At 52.6% G+C, this 22,570-nt stretch overlaps 1 protein-coding gene across 2 annotated transcripts; it reads left to right on the top strand.

Annotated features, from left to right (window-relative positions):
- Positions 1-13,278: 13,278 nt before the first annotated feature.
- Positions 13,279-20,012, top strand: CACFD1 (calcium channel flower domain containing 1). Of its 2 annotated transcripts, none has more exons than XM_078877951.1 (6): positions 13,279-13,571; positions 13,771-13,926; positions 15,749-15,821; positions 16,429-16,554; positions 17,457-17,564; positions 18,569-20,012. In XM_078877951.1, exons 2-6 carry the CDS (start codon positions 13,809-13,811, stop codon positions 18,660-18,662), a joined length of 519 nt encoding a protein of 172 aa, XP_078734077.1. In that variant the 5' UTR covers positions 13,279-13,571; positions 13,771-13,808; the 3' UTR covers positions 18,663-20,012. The 2 variants fall into 2 exon arrangements, with proteins under 2 accessions (XP_078734077.1, XP_078734076.1); XM_078877950.1 differs by having other exon boundaries at positions 13,279-13,577.
- Positions 20,013-22,570: the final 2,558 nt, after the last annotated feature.

Genomic DNA, 22,570 nt, shown 5'->3' with positions numbered 1-22,570 from the left:
TTAGAGTCAGGGTGAGAGAGTAAGGTTAAGAGTCAGAGTTAAGGTATCTGGGGTGAGGTTCAAGTCAGGGTAACCAGGGGGAAGATTGAGTAAGGGTTAGAGTCATGGTCAGGGTTAGAGCCAGGGTGAGAGAGTCAGGGTGTGAAGTAAAGTAAGGATGGGAGTCAGAGTTAAGGTAGGCGGGGTGCGGTTCGAGTCAGACTTGGGGTTGTCAGGGGTGGACTTGGGATCAGGTCACGGTTTCCCTCATGTGGCGACCCCCTCTCATCACAGCGGGCAGCGTGCTGGAGCAGCTGGGTGAAGAGCTCTTCACGCAGCTGTTCAATCTGGAGCGGCACTCACTTGTCTACGTGGTGGACGTCACGAGCAGCATGGGTGACGACATTGCATTTGTGCGCGACAAGACCAAGGAGATGGTGCTGAAAGTGGCCAACAAAACGGAGGCCCCCGAGACATATGTGCTCGTCACCTTCAGTGACCCCGGTACGTGGCCCCCGGGGTTTCTTGGGGCCCCCTCTGCCCCTTTTCCACTGGCACATCCGAGTTGAGCCAACCCAGGTGTCCAAATGGTACGGGTGATATTTCCGCTGGCCGTTTGCGGAGCCGAGCCGGCACCAAACCGTGATACGCTGCTGGCCTCAAAGATGGCATCTGAATCTGACTCGGGGTCAAGCAGGGGCGGAGGCTAATGACGTGAGTCAGTACGCCGTGAGAACTTAACACCAGTGTCTGTGTTCTTTATATGTTTGTATTTAAAGTCTGCCACTTTGAAAAACACCCAAAACCACGTTGAAGCTTTCCTCATTCAGACGGTGGAGATAGCCAGAGCAGACTGTATGATGGGCAGGAGCTAATCACATTGCTACTCATTCCATTTAGCGTTGGGCATTTGTTTAGAGTTTGTTTAGTATTGACTATTTCATGCCCCCCCACCCAGACCACTCTGTGCAAACAAGGTCATGCTTCGGGTTTGCTGGGGCTCCGTGTTGAGATCCTGCGTTTCCCTCGTGTGTGTGAGTAGATGTTTACGAACCATTGATCACCAAGAACTGGACAGAGATGTACCAGGCACTGGACTCGCTGCAAGTTGGTGGTGGCGGAGACTGCCCTGAGATGGCGCTCACAGCCCTGGAGCGTGCGCTGCAGATCTCGCAGCCCGGGTAACCGTGACCTATCACTCTCCTTCGCTTTATCCCAGGCTCGGCGGCCCTGCTTGTCTTTGTCCACTTTGCCCTGCTTGCGGTACCCTCCTGCCTTTAGGCGAATGCTCGCCATATCCTCCTTGGTCTTGTCTCTCTGTCTCATCTTTGGTTCACCTCTCGGTTCCTTGCCTCGCACGTCTTTGACAAATTTGATAGTGCCATTTTGTTGCTGGCTGCATGACTTTATTGTCACCTTTGGGGTCACTGCGACCTTGACCGTCACGCCTACAGGTCGGATATTTACCTGTTCACGGATGCGGGAGCAAAGGACGAGGCAGAGAAGAAGGATGCAGTGATGGCGCTGTTTGAGAGCACGGATTCACGGCTGCATGTGTTCAACACGGGGTCCTACTGTGTGGCCCGAACACAGCGAGACCTCTACTCACGCGGTACCACGCACAGCTCCCTCACCCCTGACTTACCCAGCCCTCGCCAAACTCACTACACTCGCCTTGTCTCTCAACAAGGTGACCTACACTCGGATACACTCACCGATACTTACCCACACTCACCGAACTTCTTACACTCGCTTTGCCTCAACAGGATTGCATACTGATCCTGCCCTCACTCGCCCTCTCTTTCCATCGCCCACTCTCCCCTAATATCACCTATGCATCTTCACCCTTATCTCTGCACCCTCTCCCAACTGCACCATCACCAACCCCTCCACCTCCCTAACTCCCCCCCAAACAGCCAGCGAGCCACGTCAGAACATATACGAGACCCTCACAGCGCTGTCGGGTGGCCAGTATATCCTGACGACCAAGGGCGAGCTGGCCGACGTGCTGGGCAGCTTGGAGCTGAGCCTCAACGCGGCGCCCGTCTCCGTGTGTTACGCGGAGGTCACGACCCCGGACTCCGTGACCTTCCCCGTGGACTCGTCGCTGTCCGAAATCGCCGTGTCCGTGAGCGGCCCGGCCTCCTTCACTGTGGAGCTGTTCCTTCCCTCAGGTACCGCCTCCATTGCACGGCAGCAATGACTGCGTTGTTATTCACGCACCTGGCTCTGCTTGTCCCCAAACCAGATTCAGATGTCTTGCGAGGCCAGCGTGGTTCTGGCTTGGCTCAGAAAACAGCCAGTGGAAAAACCACCTATACCATGAACCCGCCCACGCTGGCTCGGCCCAGATGTGCCAGTGAAAAAGAAGTATAACACGCACACTTCTTCTGTTATAGTACACAGCCAGGCTGTGTCCGACACACCCACAGACCCCCCATGTAACCTACACAGGCTGTTAGGGCAAGTGCTGTTAGCGAGCATCTATAAATACTGGCGCACGAAGGGGCGGTGTGGCCAGTGCCATGCCCACGCCCGTGCTGACGTTTACTCACTGCACACCAGGTACTCGTTTACATTTCCGTTGACCTAGAGGGAGGCCCAGAACCAGTTCAGACGATCGCTAGCAACTGATGTCGGCCGTGCTCCCATCCCGTCGTCAGGTGATCTCGCCACCGGCGTGGAGGAGCTCGTGTCCTCAAGCCAGAACGTCGTGCGCAGGGTGACCTCGGTGACCCCAGGCACCTGGACGGTCAAAGTCACGGGGTCGTCGGGGCCTCACCTGGTGAAGGTGACCGGGCAGAGCCTGGTCGACTTCACTGCTCAGCTGCTGCAGCGGACGAACGGGTTCATGCTGCCGATTCCGGGGCACCCCGTCACGGGTACGGCGCGCGGGGTGACGGTGGTCATTCACGTGGGGTGTGCGTGGGTGTATGTGGTGATAGTGCATGTGGCATGTGTGATGATCAATTAGGGTCTTTGGCAATATTTTCAGGAGCCAGATATCAATGTCCAGGTCTGCTGGCCACAACCAGAGAGCTTGAGCAGAGAGAATTTGTGTAGTTTTGCTGTTCTTCCTCCGTTGAAGGAGCACAGATTGCAGTAGATTTACTAAATGGCCCATAGTTTGGGTTGCATGGCCACAGTCATACTACTTTGCCTTGTCGTTAATGTGTTCTACATATCTCTATGGGTCTCTGTGTATCTCTATGGGTCTCTGGGTTTCCTATATGGTCGGTCCATAGTTTGGCTTGCATGGCCACCATCGCACCATTGTGGCTTGTGTCTTTAATTTTCCATTTATGAAGATGTGCGGACCGGGCTGGTGATGTTCTGATGCGGTTAATGTTAACACCAGTGTCCTTGCAAGGTTTTAAGAGTGATTGATAACATGGTGAGTGTATGATGTGCGGTGTGATATGGTGTGGTGTGATGTGGCGCAATGCAGTGTAACACGGTGCGACGTGTAACGTGTCAACATGTCACGTGGTGTAACGTGAGTGCGATGCAGTGTAATGTGTTGTGACGTGGTGCGACGCTGTGTGGCAAGACAGGTGAGCCGTATCAGCTGTGGGTGAAGCCGATGGGCAGCGTGGCTGGTTACTCCATGTCCAGTGTCCGTCTGCTCTCCGGCATGGGCAACCTCGAGTACCTGGTCTCACCCACCGAATCCGAGTTCGGGGTCCCCCTGCAATTCGATGACCCCATGGTGAGCATTGGGGTCAGGGAGGGGACACGGGGATCAGGGGTGATCGGAAGGGATCGGGTGGGCGGGGCGTGGATCAGAGTAGAGCTGTGATATCTGTCTACTTTATGATTCATAAGCAATTGCTTTTCCAGTTAGGAATATGTGTGATAAGATCTTACGCTACCCGACACGCAAACTATTAATCTTTCAGCTCGCTCACCAGTGAGTTGGTGAACAACTCTGCATTCCCATCCAATTCAGGAAGCAATTCCGATTTTCAAGGAGTTTAGTCTGATTTTCTGGATCTGGTCCCGAAGATGCTCGACGCAGTTGCAGGGGCAAGAGAAGCGTCACGTCGCGTGTCTAATTGAGCTAAATCTGGCTGTGAGAATTGCTGTTCAACTCACCCGTTACACAATGTCATGGCTTAGAGGGGGTGGGGAGGGGGGGTGGTCTTCATCCAACAGCAGCTAGATTGTGGCTGATGCTGCGGATGCTGGTTTGCAGGCGTTCATGGTGGAGGTGTGCGGCTCAGATCCGGAAGGCCTCCCGTTCTGCCGCATGCACACGCAGCTCACGACTGTGCAGAGCTTCCGTCTCGCCCAGCTCAACTTCGAGGAAGGTGGGGCACCGGATCAGAATCACCCTCATTATCCACCTCTCATCGTAGTCACTTGTAATCCATCCTCAATCACTCATAGTCCATCAACGTAGTCAGTTATATATAGTCACTTACTCACACGTATAGTCCACCCTCGTAGTCACTCATCTATATAGACCAGAGGTCGCAAACGGGTTTTGATTCCTTACCCGTACCTGTACCCGGCCGCGCCAGGGTCGCAAACGGGTACCCGTACCCGATACCCGGCCGGGTATGGGTAGCCGGGTATCGGGTAGGGTACGGGTATCGGGTACCCGATTGCGACCTCTGATATAGACGTTTACTCGTATAGTAACTCATTCATATAGTAACCATCGCAGTTACTCACTTATAGTCACTCACCTAGTCCACACTCCACCAACAAAGTCATTCACTCAGTCCACCTTCAGAGTCCACCATCGTACTAATTCTCAGAGTGCATCACACAGTCACACCACGTACGTGATGATGGTGAACGCCATAGGGGGAAAACCTTGATCCAGCAGTGGATAGATTCTGACCCACGCACATCCGCTGACACTGGACGCCATGTCTCCTGTGTCTCCCGTGTCGCCCACGTCTCCCACGATGCCCGGGTCTTCCGTGTCGCCCACGTCTCCCGTGACGCTCGTGTCTCGCCACTCTCCCGTGACGCCTGCGTCTCTAGCCACGCGGCAGCCCGGTGTGGAGGTGTCCCTCTCTGTGGTCCTGGAGAACCACGGCGTTGCGGCGTCATCCTTCTCAGTGTCAGCGCGTGACGAGCTGGGCTGGGCGAGTGCCGTGAGCCCCAGCAGCGCCGTGCTGGCACCGGGGACGACCGCCAAACTCATCGTGACCGTGGCGGCACCGCAGCACATCACCGAGTTCACCAGCAAGTGAGCGGGCGAGCAGCGCGGGTGCAATGGCATCAAGGGACCATCGCCACGTACACAACATCATCACTGACGTCACGAAGCACAATGACATCCCTGAGATCATTAGACATACGATTACATCACCACATCATCATCGACATCACTGCACACACACTCCGTGTTCATGTGCGTGCCTGTGCACGTGTGCCTGCCTGTGTGTGCGGTAGTGTAGCGGTTCTTGCGCGGCGCTACGAATCCGGCGTCCCGAGTTTGATTGTCGCTCATGGCCAACACCACTGATAGTGATTATCTGGACCAGTCCTGGGATTCTCCTAGGTAGACTCAGCCTCAAATGAGTATCTAGTGCGGTGTGCACTACACATTGCCGTTGGAGAGACAAAGGCGGCCGGGCGTGGTGCTGGCCACCCACCCCCTCATGTATCGTTCCGGCCTTCATAGGTGTTCGCTAACAGCACTTACCCCAACAGTCTGTTAAGGCTATATGGGGGATCTTTGTTTTGTGTGTGAACCTACCTGTGTGTGTGCCTGCCTGCCTGCCTGTGTACCTCAAATTGCACCGAGCAAGACACAAGCGCCGAGGAGATGTCACCACCACTTAGTGGTGAACGGCGGTTGTTATTGTAATTTCCTTTGCGTTTGTGTACCTATCTGAGCATGTGTGTGCCTGCCTGTGTGTATGTTCCTACATGTGCATGTGCTTGCCTGTGTGCACGTACCTACTTATATATATGCCTGTACCTACCTGTGCGTGTGTACCTACCTGTATGTGTGTGCGCACCTGTTTGTGCGTGTGTGTGTGCCTACCTGTGCGTGCTTGCAGCATGCTGCGCGTCACTGCCGAGAGCGTGGATTCTCCGGACTCCTCCTACACCCTCAGCATCCCCCTGTTCATCTTCACCGCGCCAGTGGAGGTGAGAAACGAAGACATCGCTCACCGGAGCACGACAACACTCACTACATTGCTCACGACTTACATCCCTCACTCCAACACTCAGTCATTCCTCTACCCCTTACTCACATCACTCACTGCCAGTACTACAATACTGAATAACCATTTGCACCTTTCAGGAAAGCATAATACAATTAATAAGCAGAAAATGTACATCCTTTACAAATCCGTCTGTCCACATACAAAATATAAAAGTAATTTTACACATCCAATCAGCCGCACGGACTTCTGGTAGCACATAAATTGAGCAGCATTGGTTCAGCACATTCAGTGTCAATGTAGAGAGACGCATGTATGAAGAAGAATTATTGTAGTTTTTAAGTTTTCGTGACTGCAAGGATGCATACTCTTTGGTTCTTTCGGTAAAGTGACGTAGGTGAAAATAAAAAATAGTAAAAAAATGTTTTTTTATTAAAATAAAATTAAAATAACTAAATTAAATCACGACGTTTCAGAAGCAACACAATCCTCCGTCATCAGGTAGGAAAGCCACAGTAAGAAATAATTTGCTGGAGTGGACAAGAACTGCTCGTAACAAGATATTATATAAGGCAAGAGGGGGGGAGCCAGGGGGGCGGGGGGTGTGGAGGGGGGGGGTTGAGTGCCACCAACCAATCACCAACGGCCGATGAGAACAATGCCGGAGCTGGGAGAGGTGCTGGGGACGGGAGGGGGGTGTGGAGTAGGGAGGGGGGAGTGGGGGAAACGACATCGCCGGTGTGACACACAATGCCGAAGTGGTGCACTGAGTGAGTCTGGGGGGTGTAGTAGAGTGTTGAAGAGACTGGAGATACGGGTATGAAAGAAACTAAAAGAAGACTAAGATTTTACCTGGTTGATAACATCCTACCAATGATTGCTCAATTTGAATCCATCTTCTCTGTTAAAGTTATGTCTATGTTTGTATATCTGGATGGCTTCATGGACAAATCTCTGGTGGTATCCAGACGGCTTGCAGAGCACTTTGGTGTCGGAGAAAACAATATCATGAGAGCCCACCGCATTGTAGCAGTGATCAGCCACAGTGGAAGAATTCGTCCTGCCGTGTTTCAAATCTGCCTTGTGCTCGCGAATACGGTCTGATATGTGTCGTTTCGTTTCCCCAATGTAACAATCACCACAAATGCAACTCAGTTTGTAGACTCCAGGGTACTGCAAGTCAGGAATGACATCCTTTACGAATGGGATCAGATCACGGATTTTGTGTACTGTACTGAATCGGACCTGGATCTTGTGTTTGTTTAAGATTTTGGAAATCTTTTTGGTACCGCCTGCTATGTATGGCAGCGTGATGGTTTTGATCGGAGTCGCAGGAGGTTGTCTCACAATGATTGGAGAAACAGCTTTGCGGATAATCTGGTCCGAATATCCATTCATCTTTAGGGTCCGGTGTACATGTTCTAATTCAATGGTCAGATGGTGTTGGTCAGAAATGCAGTGGGCCCTATGGTGTAGTGTTTTGATGAGGGAATTCTTCTGTGCCGGATGGTGGTGGGAATCAGGTTTCAGATAGGAATCTGTGTGGGTGGCCTTCCTGTAGACAGAATGTCCCAAAGAGCCATTGGGCCTCCTCTCAAACAGAGCATCCAAGAATGGTAGTTTGCCATCTTTCTCCACTGCCATGGTGAATTTGATGGATGGATGTATGGAGTTAATGTGGCCGAGAAATTGGTTCAATGCTGGTAGGCCATGTGGCCAAATGACGGAAGTGTCATCCACATATCTCTTCCACAGGGGAGGACGCAGGGTGGATGTCTGGGTGGCGTCTGTTTCAAATTTCTCCATGAAAACATTGGCTATCACTGGTGACAAGGGGGAACCCATGGGAGTACCCTCATTTTGTTTGTAGAAAGTACCATTCCAGGTGAAGTACGTGTTGGTAAGGCAGTGCCTAACCAGCGTAGGGACATCAGGGTTCAGTCCATGTTGGACTAAGTCTTCAATTATTGCTATGGTGTCAAGCACCGGAACCTTGGTGAATAGAGAAACCACATCATAGCTGACGAGGACATCATCAGGGGACAGTGAAATGTCCTTGATTAGAGAGACCAAGTGAGTTGAGTTGAGTACCGCTGAAGTGGTCTTGCCAGTAAAGGGAAGCAAAGTATCCGACAGAAAACGGGCTAGTTTGTAGGTAGGCGAGGTGATCGTGGACACGATGGGCCGCAGTGGGGTACCTTCTTTATGGATCTTCGGAAGACCATAGAGTCTGGGTGGTCTAGCAGCCGAAGATTTTAGGGAGAGCCATTTGACTGGTTCGATTAGAGAAGTCGAACTGGTAATAATCTTGTTGGTTTTTGTAGTTAGGCTGTTAGTAGGATCTTTATTGATTTTGGAGTAGCTGCCATCATTGAGCAGGTCCTGGATTTTGTTGTTGTATGTGGTTTTATCCATGATGACAGTGGCATTGCCCTTGTCGGCCGAGAGGATGACTATGTCATCCCTCTTTTTCAAATTTGCGAGTTCAGAGCGCTCGTTTTTGCTGATGTTACTAATGGGTTTCTTAGCATTTTTGAGGATAGTGGCAATTTCTGGTGGTATACGTGTCAAAACATTTGTCATTCGCGTCTAACTTTCACACGGTTAACTGGCAACTCCAATATAAATTATACCACCTCCCATAATTTGTGATTGGAACATCTATTTCTCCTTGTCGTCACCCAGATCCCGGACACGTCCCCCCCTGCGGTGCGAGAGCTGGCGCGGGATGTATCGGCGTGCACGGCGGAGGTGCAGCACGGGGGTGAGGCACTGTGCTCGGGGAGCGGCTGGAGCGTGGACGTCGAAGCCATCGACGCCGAGACGGAGGAACCCCTCACAGTGAACATCGCTCTTGGGGACAGAAAGGCGCTGCTAACCGTGGGCAGCATCGACGGAGTCTACAAGATTAATTATAGGTGTGGGGATGGACACACGGGGAGAAGGTGGGGGGCGGCGGGGGTTGATGGAGAGGGATGAGGGGGGAGATAGCAGGGCAGGGTAAACGGGGAAGGTGAGAGACAGAGGACACTGGGAGATGGGGGGACAATAAGATGTGCAGGGAAATAGGAAGATAAGGAAATACAGAGACAGTTGGAGACTGGGCACGCGAGGGGACGGGAACAGTGGGAGACGTGGGACGCATGGAGATGGGACAGTGTGGATGAGACGAAACAGTCATGTCTCGTAAACCAATTCCTCAGTATTGGTGAAGGAATCAATGAGTGAGCGTGTGAGTGAGTGGATGGTGTTTGAGCAATTAGGTGAGTGTGGGTGAGTAGATGAGTCAGTGAGTTGTTCTGGTGGTTGAACACTGATATTGAGGCGAAACAGTCAAGTGTCTGCTAGAGACCGATACCTCGACCGGGGTGGAAGGAATCGACGACTAAAGTCCACGGTAACCAAGGTGGTAACGACATAATTGTGACCCCTCACTCCCTACCCCTCACCCTGTGCCCGCTCACCTCGTCTCTCCCCTGGGCCCCGCAGGTCTCCGTGCTGCAGCCCATGGGTGACACTGGACGTGAGTGATTTCACGGGGAACCTGGGGCGCTACTCTCTCGACTTCGCCGAGCCGATGCCGACATAGGACGGCAGCAGGACGGTAAGGATGCACCCACACCACTATGTGTGGTCCGCTCTCCGATAGCTCGAGTCATCGCTTGCTGCACCGAGTAATTGCACGAGCATGTAGGTGCATGAAGAGACATTCGGCCTCTTTACGCTTTAAATAGAGGATATGCCTGGTCAACATCACATCTGGGTGTCTTTTAGTTGGTTCACATTGGCTTTGTGAGAGATATATAGTACTGCTGACAGCCTGGGTGTGAATCGCGGTTTCAGCCACCAGTGACTAAACTGGGTTCTCAAGTGTAGTGGGTTGGTTTTACATAGACTCATAGATTGCATAGAGATTCAAAGACCCACATAGGCTAATAAGTGTTTAAAGCAGGTTATCAAGTGTAGCGAGTAGATGGGCTCTTCCTCGTCACCAATGACTTAAATAGAGACTCAGCAGACTTACGTAGAGAACAATAGACTCACAGGAGACCCATAGATTCCCACAGAGATGTATAGATGCACACAGAGACTCATAGTCTCACACAGACAAAAGTGGTGATTAACCCAGGTTCTCAAGTAAAGCATATTGATTGTCTCAGCCCGGTTATAAATTACTAATACAGTATAGAGACTCATAAACTTACACAGAGACCCATAGACTCGCACGAGATCCATAGCTTCACACAGACACATAGATTCACACAGACTGAATAGTGATTAACCCGGGTTCTTAAGTTTAGCGAGTTGATGGTCTCAGTCCGGTCACCACTGGCTAACCACGTGTACCCGGCAGGCGATGGTGATCGCCTTGTCGGTGGTGAGCGTGGTGCTGCTCGTCATACTCATCGCGCTGGGAGTGGTCATCGGACGATACTGCTGCCGCTCCAAGCAGGCGATGCAGCAGGATGCTACGCCCAGCGTCATCACCAACCCCTGGGCCAAGCCCATGCAGCGCCCTGATATGAAATAGCAACATCCAGCACAATCTACACACACCGCAATCTACACCCAGTACACTCAGCCTACATCGAGCAAACCCCCCCCCCCTTTCCTGGCGAGTTATTTTGCTCCTGTCTCCCATGCTCTGAAATCGCCGTGATTTTGAATAAAGGATTTGAGAACTTGTACTGCGGTGGTGTGGTGCTATGCACCTTATACAAACATACCAATCTCACACACTCCTATCTTGTACTCACACGGATACATACCCCTATCACCAACGATTAGCATGGTTGGCTAAATACAGTGCGAAAAAAGTTCAACATAATGTACATACATATCACACTTCCATCACACACACAGCTCCTGTGTTAGGAAGCCACTGGCGCTATGAAAACTATTTTATTTAGAACTGCTTTTTGTGTTGTTTGTTGTCCTTTCCCCGCACATCCGATTAGTATGGTTTGTTACGTACGGTGCGAAAGAAGTTAATCTCCCAGAGTTTTGCATACACTCCCATCACACATACACACACGTGCCATACTCCTATAACAGACTTAACAGACTTTAGGAAGAAGTTATGTTCGCGAGCACATATGAAAACAGGCATGGCACACGAGGGGGGAGTGTGGCCAGCACCATGCCCAGCAGCCTTTGTATCCCAAGTAGAAATGTTTACACACCACCCCAGGTACTATTTTGTTGTCATTGGTGTTGACCATGAGCGGGAATCATACCTGGGTCACATGGTTCATAGAGCAGCAAGATAACCCGTGCACTACCACTCCCTACCAATATACCAATACCCGCAATTCGGTACTAAGTGATGGTAACGTCACCACGGCGCCTGTCCTAGGCCTGCACTTTGACGCCACGTGAAGTGTCGAAGGCTCGCTGACAGAATGTCTCGGGACAGACCCAGGTGCCATGGGTTGACTGAGATGACTGGAAGATGCACCAGCTATACCCGCTACTGTGCAAACTTGCAACATTTTAGCTGCTCGTTGTGAGCGTTGCTCCTTTGTCCTCGGTTGTTGGAAGGCGACTGCCTCCAATGGTCCAGCAGCGTCCTTCATGAGCCTCCTCCATCGAGGCCGATCTTGACACAGCTGGTACCAATTGTTGGCAAGCCCACTCAGCTCCACATCCTCCCATACCGCATCAGTCCATCTCTTCTCCAGCCCATGTCGCACCCGTGTAGCACCCTCTATGTGGCCAAACAAGGTTCTTGGGCATGCGGGCTACATGACCTAGCCAACATAGCCTTGCCTGCCAGAGGAGCTCGCTGATGGGAATGTGTCTCGATCTTTCAAGGATTTGTGAGCTCACAATCAAGCCTGGTTAAACCCAAGATGGATCGTAGGCAGACCAGCCTCAATGTTTCTAACTGGCGCAGATGTTCCATGAGAGGGGTCCACATTTCATAAGCATATAGAAGGGAGGGCATGACTGGCCGAGAAGACCCGAAGCTTCATGCGAAGTGACAGACCAGGTAGCTTCCAGACAGAATTATGCAGCCGATGAAAATATGCCGCCCGACTGATTCGGAGTGAGAACTCTGCTGTCAAACCGGAGCTGGTCATAAGGACACTGCTCAGGTATGGAAAATTATCTACTCCACAACTGCCCCATCACCAATGGGAAGCTGACGGGGTAGAGTGTTTGGTGGCACAAAATACTTAGCACACTCCAGGTTCAGCAACAGTGCATCCAACTCCTCTGAGTGAGCAGCAATCACCAGATCATTAGCATACGTAACATGGTTGACCAATAGGGAGCCATCCCCCGACCGCACCCGGGCATCGATCAGCCTCCCATTGTATCTGTACCAGATGGGAATTCCTCCGGGACAGCCATGGAAAGCTCGAACGACGTGGTCAAAGATGGTGTTAAATGTGGGAGCCCCAAAGTGAACAGGGAATGGCTCCGACTCTTGGCCACGTAGCTTTACCCGGGCCTGGACACCATCATGAAGGGCCCTTAATGATTGTCAGCAGAGAGTTCGGGACTCCGAAAGCACGAAGAACCACCCATAGTCTTGGCCTGTTGATGGTATCATAGGCCTTTACCAGGTCAATAAAGCATAGATGTAGGTATTGTTGGAATTCCCTACACCTCTGGCTGTAGCAGACGGAGAGAAAATATGGACCGTTCCCAACACCAATAATACCAATACCCCGCCATTCGCCACTAAGTGACGGTGACGTCCCCATAGGGTCTTTGCCAGGCCAGGTGCACTTTGAGGCCACGTGAAGTGTCGAACGCCCGCTGGCAGGAGGTCACGGGGCAGACCCAGGTGCCACGGGTCGACTGACTGAGATGACCGAGATGAGTGGCTGATGCACCACCTGTGCCCCCGACTGTGCCAACTTGCTGTGCTTTATCCACCCGGCGCTCCGCTCGTTGTTGTGAGCGTCGCTCCTCCGTCCTCCGTTGTTGTTAGAGGGCAACTGCTTCCGACTGCCCAGTAGTGTCCTTCACGAGCCACCTCCACCTACACACAGACACGCACGCACGTGTCACACACACACTCCCATCCCACACGGCCCACACGCTCGTCACGTGACGTCAACACGTCCTTGTCACATTCCCCAGTTCACACGCGCTGCCCCCTCCGCGATTGGCCGCTGAGCGCCACGTGACCGCGCTCTCATCACCGCCTCCATGCGGAAGTGAACTGGGAAAATCAAACGCGGTGACGCGGACCCCGAGCCGGGTCCCCTTGCACCGGGGTCTCCCTCACCCCCTCGCTCCCTCACCCCTCAGCCCCTCACCCCCTCGCTCCCTCACCCCCTCGCCGCCTCACCCCTTCGCTCCCTCACCCCCTGACCCCCTTGCCCGACCCCCTCGCCCCCTCGCTCCCTCACCGCCTCGGAGATCGCTGGGGTCTTCGTGGCCGCCGCCGTTGGCCAGGGAGCGACAGGCGAGAGACCCACGGACTCTTGGTCGGGGGTCTGCTTGGTACCGGTAACCATCAAATCTGAACTTTGCACCCCTAAACCATAGATATCGCTACCCGATACACTAAGAACCCCTATAGTGGGGACAGGGATCCCTAAACTTTGGACCCCAAAATCAACCCCGGTATCCCCTTGCCTGTAGTCCCCGACCCCTTGAAGCCTCGAACCCCGAGTGAACTCGCACCTCGACCCCACCACAGGATCGACTCGCGGGGGTCGTGGAGACCCCTGGGAGAGGATGGCGACCCCATCCCCGGCACAGACCCCCGAGTCGGCGAGGCGAGGAGGGGACCCGGACGGGATGACGTGGTGGTACCGGGTCCTGCTGCGGGTGGCCGGGGTGTGTGGGGCCCTGTGTGAGTGAGACACCGGGAGACACTCAGGGTGGTGGGGGAACATTGGTGGGTGGTGTGGGTACACGGGGCATGGTGAGGCACAATGAGATAGGTGGGATGTAGGGACAAGGGGAGACGGAGTGTGAGATGAGGACACTAGGGGGAGAGGGGGCGCGGTGAGAGACACGGAGACGCATGATGAAGGACGGGGACGTGGGGAGACACGCGGTATTCAGGGAGACGGCAACACAGACACAGGGAGACAGACACAGGGGGACAGGAACACAGACACAGGGGGACAGGGACACAGACACAGGGGGACAGGGACACAGACACAGGGGGACAGGGACACAGACACAGGGAGACAGCAACACAGACACAGGGGGACAGGGACACAGACACGGGGACAGGGACACAGACACAGGGAGACAGACACACGGGGACAGGGACACAGACACAGGGAGACAGACACAGGGGGACAGGGACACAGATACAGGGAGACAGGGACACAGACACACGGGGACAGGGACACAGACACAGGGAGACAGGGACACAGACACACGGGGACAGGGACACAGACACACGGGGACAGGGACACAGACACAGGGGGACAGGGACACAGACACAGGGAGACAGGGACACAGACACAGGGGGACAGGGACACAGACACACGGGGACAGGGACACAGACACAGGGAGACAGACACAGGGGGACAGGGACACAGACACAGGGGGACAGGGACACAGACACAGGGGGACAGACACAGGGGGACAGGGATACGGACACAGGGAGACAGCAACACAGACACAGGGGGACAGGGACACAGACACAGGGGGACAGACAAGGGGACAGGGACACAGACACACGGGGACAGGAACACAGACACAGGGAGACAGGGACACAGACACAGGGAGACGGAGTGTTCAGGGACTTGGGTGAATGAATCCGAGTCACGGGGATCCAGAGACAAAGGGACAAAGAAACAGACCCAGGGTCAAAAATAGCCAAGTGTTGCGTGGACACACATTCGTAGACGTCTGCATCATCCACCCCTCCACGCGTTTCCTTTCACGGCGAAACGCGGACCATTGATAATTATTGATGACTGTGTGCATAATGTATCCTTTCGCCAAGCCGCATCGACCGGCGTGGTGAAGTATGGTCAAACAACCACCATCACTGACGTGCCGTGGGCGCGGGGGAGACGCCTTCTTCCGGAAGTGGATTGACAGAGGAATTTCAATAATTTAGTCTCGACCCCATTATTCGTGTACTTTGTAATGTGCGTATATTCTGCCTAGGTATTTGTGGGGAGCGGTGGCGTAGTGGTTAGCGCACTGCTCTACGAACCCGGCGACCAGAGTTCGATTCCCGCTCACGGCCAACACCTGTGACGATTATCTGAACCGGTCCTGGACCTTCCCTAGGTCGACTCGGCCTCAAATGAGTACCTGGTACGGTGCGTAAACATCTCCACTAGGGAGACAAAGGCGGTTTGGTGTGGTGCTGGCCACTCCACCCCCTCGTGTACCGTTCCGGCTTTTATAGGTGCTCGCTAACAGCACTTGCCCCAACAGTCTGTTAAGGCTATACGGGGGATCTTTGTCTTGTTGTACTGAACATAACTGTATTCGCTAACAACACTTGCCCCTATAGTATATGTAGGCCACATGATGGACCTTTGTATTCTGTCTTCGTGTTGGGCGCAGTGGGGAGCACAGTTAGTGCATCTGCCAGTCATCTCGGTCAACTCATTACACCATCCATACTTAAAGTGATGGCACCATCACATCGTGGAGAATGACGGCTGTCATTGTTGCTGCTGCTGTTGTTGTTGTGTCAGCGTGTGCCATCGCCGGTCTCTGGAGCTGCATCACCGTGAGCCCACTCACTCTCCTGGCTGGCATCTTCATGATGTGAGTGGCGGGCGGAGGGGGAAGAGCTTTTTCCCCACGTAGCCTTAACGGACCTATGAAGGCCGACACGGCATACGAGGGGGTTGGTGGCCAACACCACGCCCGGCTGCCTTTGTCCCCTCAATTGTAATGTTTACAAACCACGGCAAGTATTAATTTAAGACTGAGTCAACCTAAGCGAGGCGCAGAACCGGTTGAGATATTCATCACCGATTTTGCCCGTGAGTGGAAATCAAACTCGTTTCACTGAGTTTGTAGTGCAGTGCGCTAACCACAACGCGACCACAGCCATAACCACTGCACTACGGCCGTACACATCCACAAACTTGCACACACCAGCATGCACATGCCCACATACTCACACCCTACCAAAAACCTCACTTTATTTTGTACACTAACTCTCAATTTTGATACTACACCCAGGCTCCAACCCCCAATCCCCACGCTGGGTCCAGTCCCTGTCCCAAAACTGTAACCCTGACCCTTTAGCCGTAATCCAACCCCGACACTGAAACTGGTTGTACCCCCACAGTAATTGGAACATTGTGTGCGAGTCTCACCGTTACACTTTGTGTTTTTCTCCCGATGCCTCCCGGGTCACCCCCAGGCTGACTGCGGCCGTGCTGCTGCTATGCGAGGCTCCGTTCTGCTGTCAGTTCGTGGAGTTTGCAAACGTGGTGGCGGCGCGCGCCGATCGCCTAAAGCCCTGGCACAAGGGCCTGGTGTACTGCATGTGAGTCCCACAGCACGCACAGTGCACAATCACAGCACACACAGTGCACAATCACAGCACACACAGGACGCGCGGTATACGCGATATACAGTACACGTCACAGCGCACACAGCACACACACCCCTGACATAAAGGCCTGGTGTTCTGCACTTCAGTCCCGCACAGCATACACAGCACACACAGTGCACAAGCACAGCATACACAGTAAACACGGTACATGTGGAATACACGATATACAGCACACACAGCACACACACCCCTGAGACAAAGGCCTGGTGTTCTGGACATGGGCCCCACACAGCACACACAGCATACACAGTACACAATCACAGCACACACGGTGCATGTGGAATACACGATATACAGTACACGTCACAGTGCACACAGCACACATACTCCTAACACAAGGGCCTGGTGTACTGCGCGTGAGCCCCACACTCAGTACAGGACACACAGTACACGCAGCAAACAGTACACGCACACAGGTATAAACAGTACATGCAGTCGGCTACACAGTGAATCTCTTGTGCGTATATGTGTGTCGAATGTGTATATAAATATTGTGGGGAGCGTTGGCCCAGTGATGAGCGCTTGTGCTACGAACCGGCGACCCAAATTAAATTGCCGCTCACGACCAATAACAGTGATGAATATTTCAACCGGTCCTGGGCCCTCTCCTAGGTCGACTCAGCCTCCAATGAGTCCATGTCGCGGTGTGTAGTACACATCAGCAATGGGGAGACAAGGGCGGCTGGGCGTGGTACTGGCCACCCACCCCCTTCGTATTCCGTGCTAGCCTTAATAGCTACGACTCCATAACAGCATTTGTACCAACAGTCTATTAGGGCTATACGGGGGATCTTTGTATTATTGTTAATGTGTTGGTGTGTGTGCGTGTGCAGACTGGCGCTGGTGCCCGTGTTTCTGAGTGCCGGCCTCACCACCATCCTGGGCAATGCCATTGTGTTTGGTACCGGCGTTCTCTACGGCCTCGCCTCACTCGGCAGGAAGTGCGTGCCTGGTCACGGGTCACGGGTCATGGGTCATGGGTCAGAGGTCACGATATACAGCTCACGGGTGACAGGTCACGGTGCATGGGACAGAGGTCACGGTTCACAGCTCATGGGTGACAGGTCTCTCCTGAGGCTTTCCTAGATAGACAAGAATTGTAAATAATAATTGTCTTTGTATGCACATGTATGTGTTGTGTGGGGAGTGGTGGGTCTCAGTCAAACCACCACTCCCCACACACAGTGAGTAAACCCATGGCACCTGGGTCTGTCCCGTGACCTGCCAGCGAGCCTTCGACGCTTCACTTGGCCTCAAAGTGCACTGGGCCTGGCACAAGCATCGTGGTGACGTCACCGCCACTTCGTGGTGAATGGCGGTTGTTGTTGTTGGGGAGTGGTGGTGTAGTTATTAGTGCAGTGCGCTATGAACTCGGCAACACGAGTTGACTCAACCTTAAATGAGTACCTTACCCGTGTACTGATAGTTACATTTTAATGTGCAATTTTAATTGAGGGACTGTTTGTTGTGGTCTGGGACTTTTGTTGTTGTTGTTTTGCTGCCTTGTCCAAGCTTGCATTTATTGTTGAACAATCGTCAGGAGTTGATATACTTTTGAAATGTATAATTAGATCCCTTCTCTATTTACGTATTTATTTTTGTCTTTTGCTTAGCTTTCCTACATTTTTTGTACTCCAATCGTTTTTTTGTATTGCCGTAACTTTCTGACCCACACCAACTGGACATCTGTGAAAAAAGAACTTCATGGCTCATTGGATTTTTCCAGGATAAATAAGGATTCCGATTACGAGTGCTTTGTGCGGTGTGTAAAACATCAGCACTTAGCACTGGGGAGACAAAGGTGGTCGGGCGTGGTGCTGGCCACCCAGCCCCTTGTGGACCGTTCCAGCCGTCATAGGTGCTCGCTAACAGCACTTGTCCCAACAGTCTGTTAAGGCTACACGGGGGATCTTTGCATGTACGTTGTGTGCGTGTGTGTCACCAGGGGAGACGCGGTATCGTACGCGAGGCTACAGCACGGCCAGAAGTCGGACGACATCCCCCTCGCGGAGAGAGGTGGCGTGGAGGGGGAGCCCTGAGGGCACTCCTGACAACATACACCGCTCGCACACACACAATACGTAGCACACGCATAGCATGGATAGTACACACACCCACGGCACATACATAAACATAGCATTGACAGTACACACATAGCACGTGCATGCATACATAGTCCACGCAAATAAAGCACACACATAGCTTAAGGACAAAGATCACTGATTACGGCTGATGATGGTGTGGTCATCACTATTCCCGACCGCCTTTGTCTCCCTGGAGCTGACGACGTGTGTTGAACACACCGCACAAGGCACTCATCTCTTCGGACTGAGTCGACCTAGGGGGGGGGGGAGGAGGCCTGGGACAGATACAACTCGCCACTGAAGCGGGGATGAAACCCAGGAGACCGATTGGGGGTTGGTGGCGCAGTGCGTGAACGACGACACTGCTCTCCTCCCATGTAATAACACGCACATCACACCCTGACGCAGGAACGACACTCACCGTTCGTACCGAACACGGTGTATCAACACACTACAATGCTAGGGGCTCGTCAACTATTGTTTACACAACCACGCGGTGGGCAAATCCGGAGGCGCTTAGCGTGGGCTTTGACATTGGAGCCGGGCACGTGGGGTAAAGGATAAGTCCACAGTCGCACCACGACGAGCGTTTACACAGAGCACAGAGAACGCACGTGCTGTACGCTACAAAGACAAAGATCCCCCGGGTGGCCTTCACAGACTGCTGGGGCAGGTGCTGTTAGTGAGCACCTATGAATGCCGGAGCGGCGTACTTAGGAGGGGATGGTGTGGCCAGCTCCACGCCCCCCAATGCTGATGTTTACACACTGCACCAGGTACTCGGGCTGAGTCGACCTAAGGGGAGGCCTGGTGACGGTTCGGATAAAAGTCACCGGTAGTTGGCCGTGAGTGGGAATCGAACTCGGGTCGTCTGGTTCCTAGCGCGGAGCGCTAACCGCTGTACCGCTGTACAAAACCTCTTCTGCACACGCAAATCTTACAATGGGGTACACGGGAAACATCGCCCTGGACACGCACCCGTTACACACCTCTCGTACAACGCACACCTGATACGCTACATCTCGCACGCATACGACACGCACACCGCACACACACACCCCGTTTAACTATATAAGAAGTTAACCACGCGTGCGTCTTGGCTGAGCGCGAGTGCAATTGTTGGCACGAGGAAGGAGGCGATGATGGCTCTTCTTCCTCCAGGTGCCGTGCGGGCTGTGGGGTCGCGCCCGCGGGTTGTGGTTGTTTTATTGTGGCTGTAGTATCGGCGGTAATTATGGTGGTTGTTGTTGTAGGCAGGGGCGGCTCTGCCCTGATGGGATGGATAATAAACGGCGTGCGAAGACATTCGGGGAGAGCGTGGCGGTGTTGATGTTAACCAGCTTGCGTGTCACCATCATATCGTCACCGCCAACAGCACGTTCACCATTATCACCAATGTCGTCTCGCATCAACAGATCCATCTTCAGCATCACGACCACCAAAATCGCATTGTCAACAACCTCGTCATCATATTATCGCAACTTCCATCACGACGACATCCCCCCCACCCCGATTGTCGCATCAACACAATCATCTCCACCACCATCATCCACCCGACACCATTCCACCATAATCACTCCTGGATATGTTCATCATCATCAACCACCTCCACGATCATCACTTCCACCACCACCCCTGGCACCCATCTCCCACACGTGCTCTGCTCACCCGGCTCGGGTGTTATACCACGTGGCCAGGTAGTAAGTCAGTAAGTCAGCTTTATTGATCACATATCCAGGCACAGACGCGGTACATGGCAGTGAGATTCTTTGTTCCAGTGTCGCTTTCTCAGCTTGTGCAAATTAACAACAAATGTAAACAGCAGGCAACGATATTTAAAAAAAAACATAAAAAATTTAGTAAAAATTAAGTGAAATCGGTGTGCGGATGCTAAAAGTGACATGTGCATTAGAGGACACTAACATCGGGTGTACATCAAGCAAAACAGAAGCCGGTAGGAAACTGCAGAGACCGCACTTACGTGGGCAGGGCACGCCACGGCTCGAAGTGAACAACTTTAGAGACTAATGGACGGAGTGGTCGCCAAGGGAGGGAACGCGTCTGATGGATCCGTGGGGAGACGGAGCGATGAAATCGACTCGAAGCGCGGGTGCCAAGTGGATCTTGTACAGCACGTGATCCGGCGACTTGGTGGGCCCATCAAAGACTTTTATTAAGTTCGATTTGCTTCTGTTATTTCGGCAAGCCGGGTCAAGCCACTTGTTGCAAAATGAGACAAATCCGACTCTTTTAAAGTTGTCAGAAAATGCAATTTTACGGCTGGAGGAATCCGAGGACATAGAAAAGCTCTCTTTTTTTTATGCCACAGATATCCATACTCTTTGGTTCTTTCGGTAAAGTCACGTAGGTAGAAATAAAATCAAACAAATCACGACGTTTCGATCGCAATCTTCATCAGAAGCAAATTGTCTTATGGTTGTTATTGTTTGACTTGCATCCCACTGGGATTTTTGCACACAGCGTTGATATGCGGTGCTTTTTCTGGAAGACTTTGCTGTTTTTTCCTGGATTTTTCTGTTTGCGCGTAGTCACTTTGAGATGTTTCTTGTTCATGTTTTTGTGGTTGCACCCGAGTCAAGAGCCGCATGGCTCACAGGGCTATTCTCAATATATATAAAAGGCAAAGTTGTGATTGTGTGTCTGTTCAAAATGTTTAGCGTACTTCCCGACATGCAACAAACTTGAAATTTGCCATGTGGGTACTATCCAGACTGTACACCATGCAAACATTATAAAAATACACTTTTGGGGGGGGGGGGGGGTGAGCTCAATAATGCAGATGTTTTTGCACGGCAAGTGAGCTGTGACGTCAAATCTGTCATGTGACCCGCGCACGTGGAAGCGTAACGCATTGTAGTGTAGTGGTTAGCGCTACGCTGCGCTACGAACCCGGCGACCCGAGTTCGATTCCCGCTCACGGCCACCACCGGTGACGATTATTTGGACCGGTCCTGGGCCTCCCCTAGGTCGACTCAGCCTCAAACGAGTAATTGGTGTGGTGTGTGAACATCGCCACTGGGGAGACAAAGGCGGCCGGGCGTGGTGAATCCAAGTCCCGGGCGAAGCCGGGTAGTAAAGCTCGTACCTAATAAATGAAACTGAATCAGGTGGAACAACCACAGCAAGAAACACATTGTCCTGCGGAGGGAGCTGGTAGGAACTTTGGGTTGCTCGGTCAATGGCCAGGGTCAACGGCGGCGTGGTGTATTCCGCAAATATGGCCGACTGAGGGCGGGCACAAGCCGGCGTGAGTAGGTTAAACGTTGAGTTTTATAAGGGCACCACGGGGTGACCAGCCTCTCCCCGCCCAGCCCCACCTCTCCCACCCCCCACCCAGCCCCACCCAGCCCCTCCCTGCATGACGGACGGACGGACACAATAATCCCCTGTGGGCTGGTGTAACCAGGAGGTTCCTTCCAGTAAAATGCTGAAGTGGGCGAGAGATATCCAGTTAGGGTCCCACGGGGGCTTCAGGGCGCCTGCGAAGACGAAATCAACTCGAGACGTTGTTTGATGTTTGCTGGCCGAGTGGCCCTTGAATAAAGAGACCTCCACAGTTCTAGATTTGAAGCTTTCGTGACTGCAAGGATTCATATTCTTAGGGTTTTTCGGTCAAGTCACGTAGGTAAAAATTTTTTAATTAATAAAAATAAAATAAAAATCACGACGTTTCGGAGGCAACACAAGCTTCCGTCTTCAGGTGGAACCGTCACAGCACGATTGCTGTATCAAGTGAGAGAAATTCCAAGAAATATACAAGGACTGCTTTATTGGAATTTCTCTCACTTGATACAGCAATCGTGCACTTGATACAGCTATCGTGCTGTGACGGTTCCACCTGA

This window comes from Lampetra fluviatilis, chromosome 49, assembly GCF_964198595.1.
Source record: "Lampetra fluviatilis chromosome 49, kcLamFluv1.1, whole genome shotgun sequence".
NCBI classification, from domain to species: domain Eukaryota; kingdom Metazoa; phylum Chordata; class Hyperoartia; order Petromyzontiformes; family Petromyzontidae; genus Lampetra; species Lampetra fluviatilis.
This window is presented reverse-complemented; position numbering and strand designations above follow the sequence as displayed.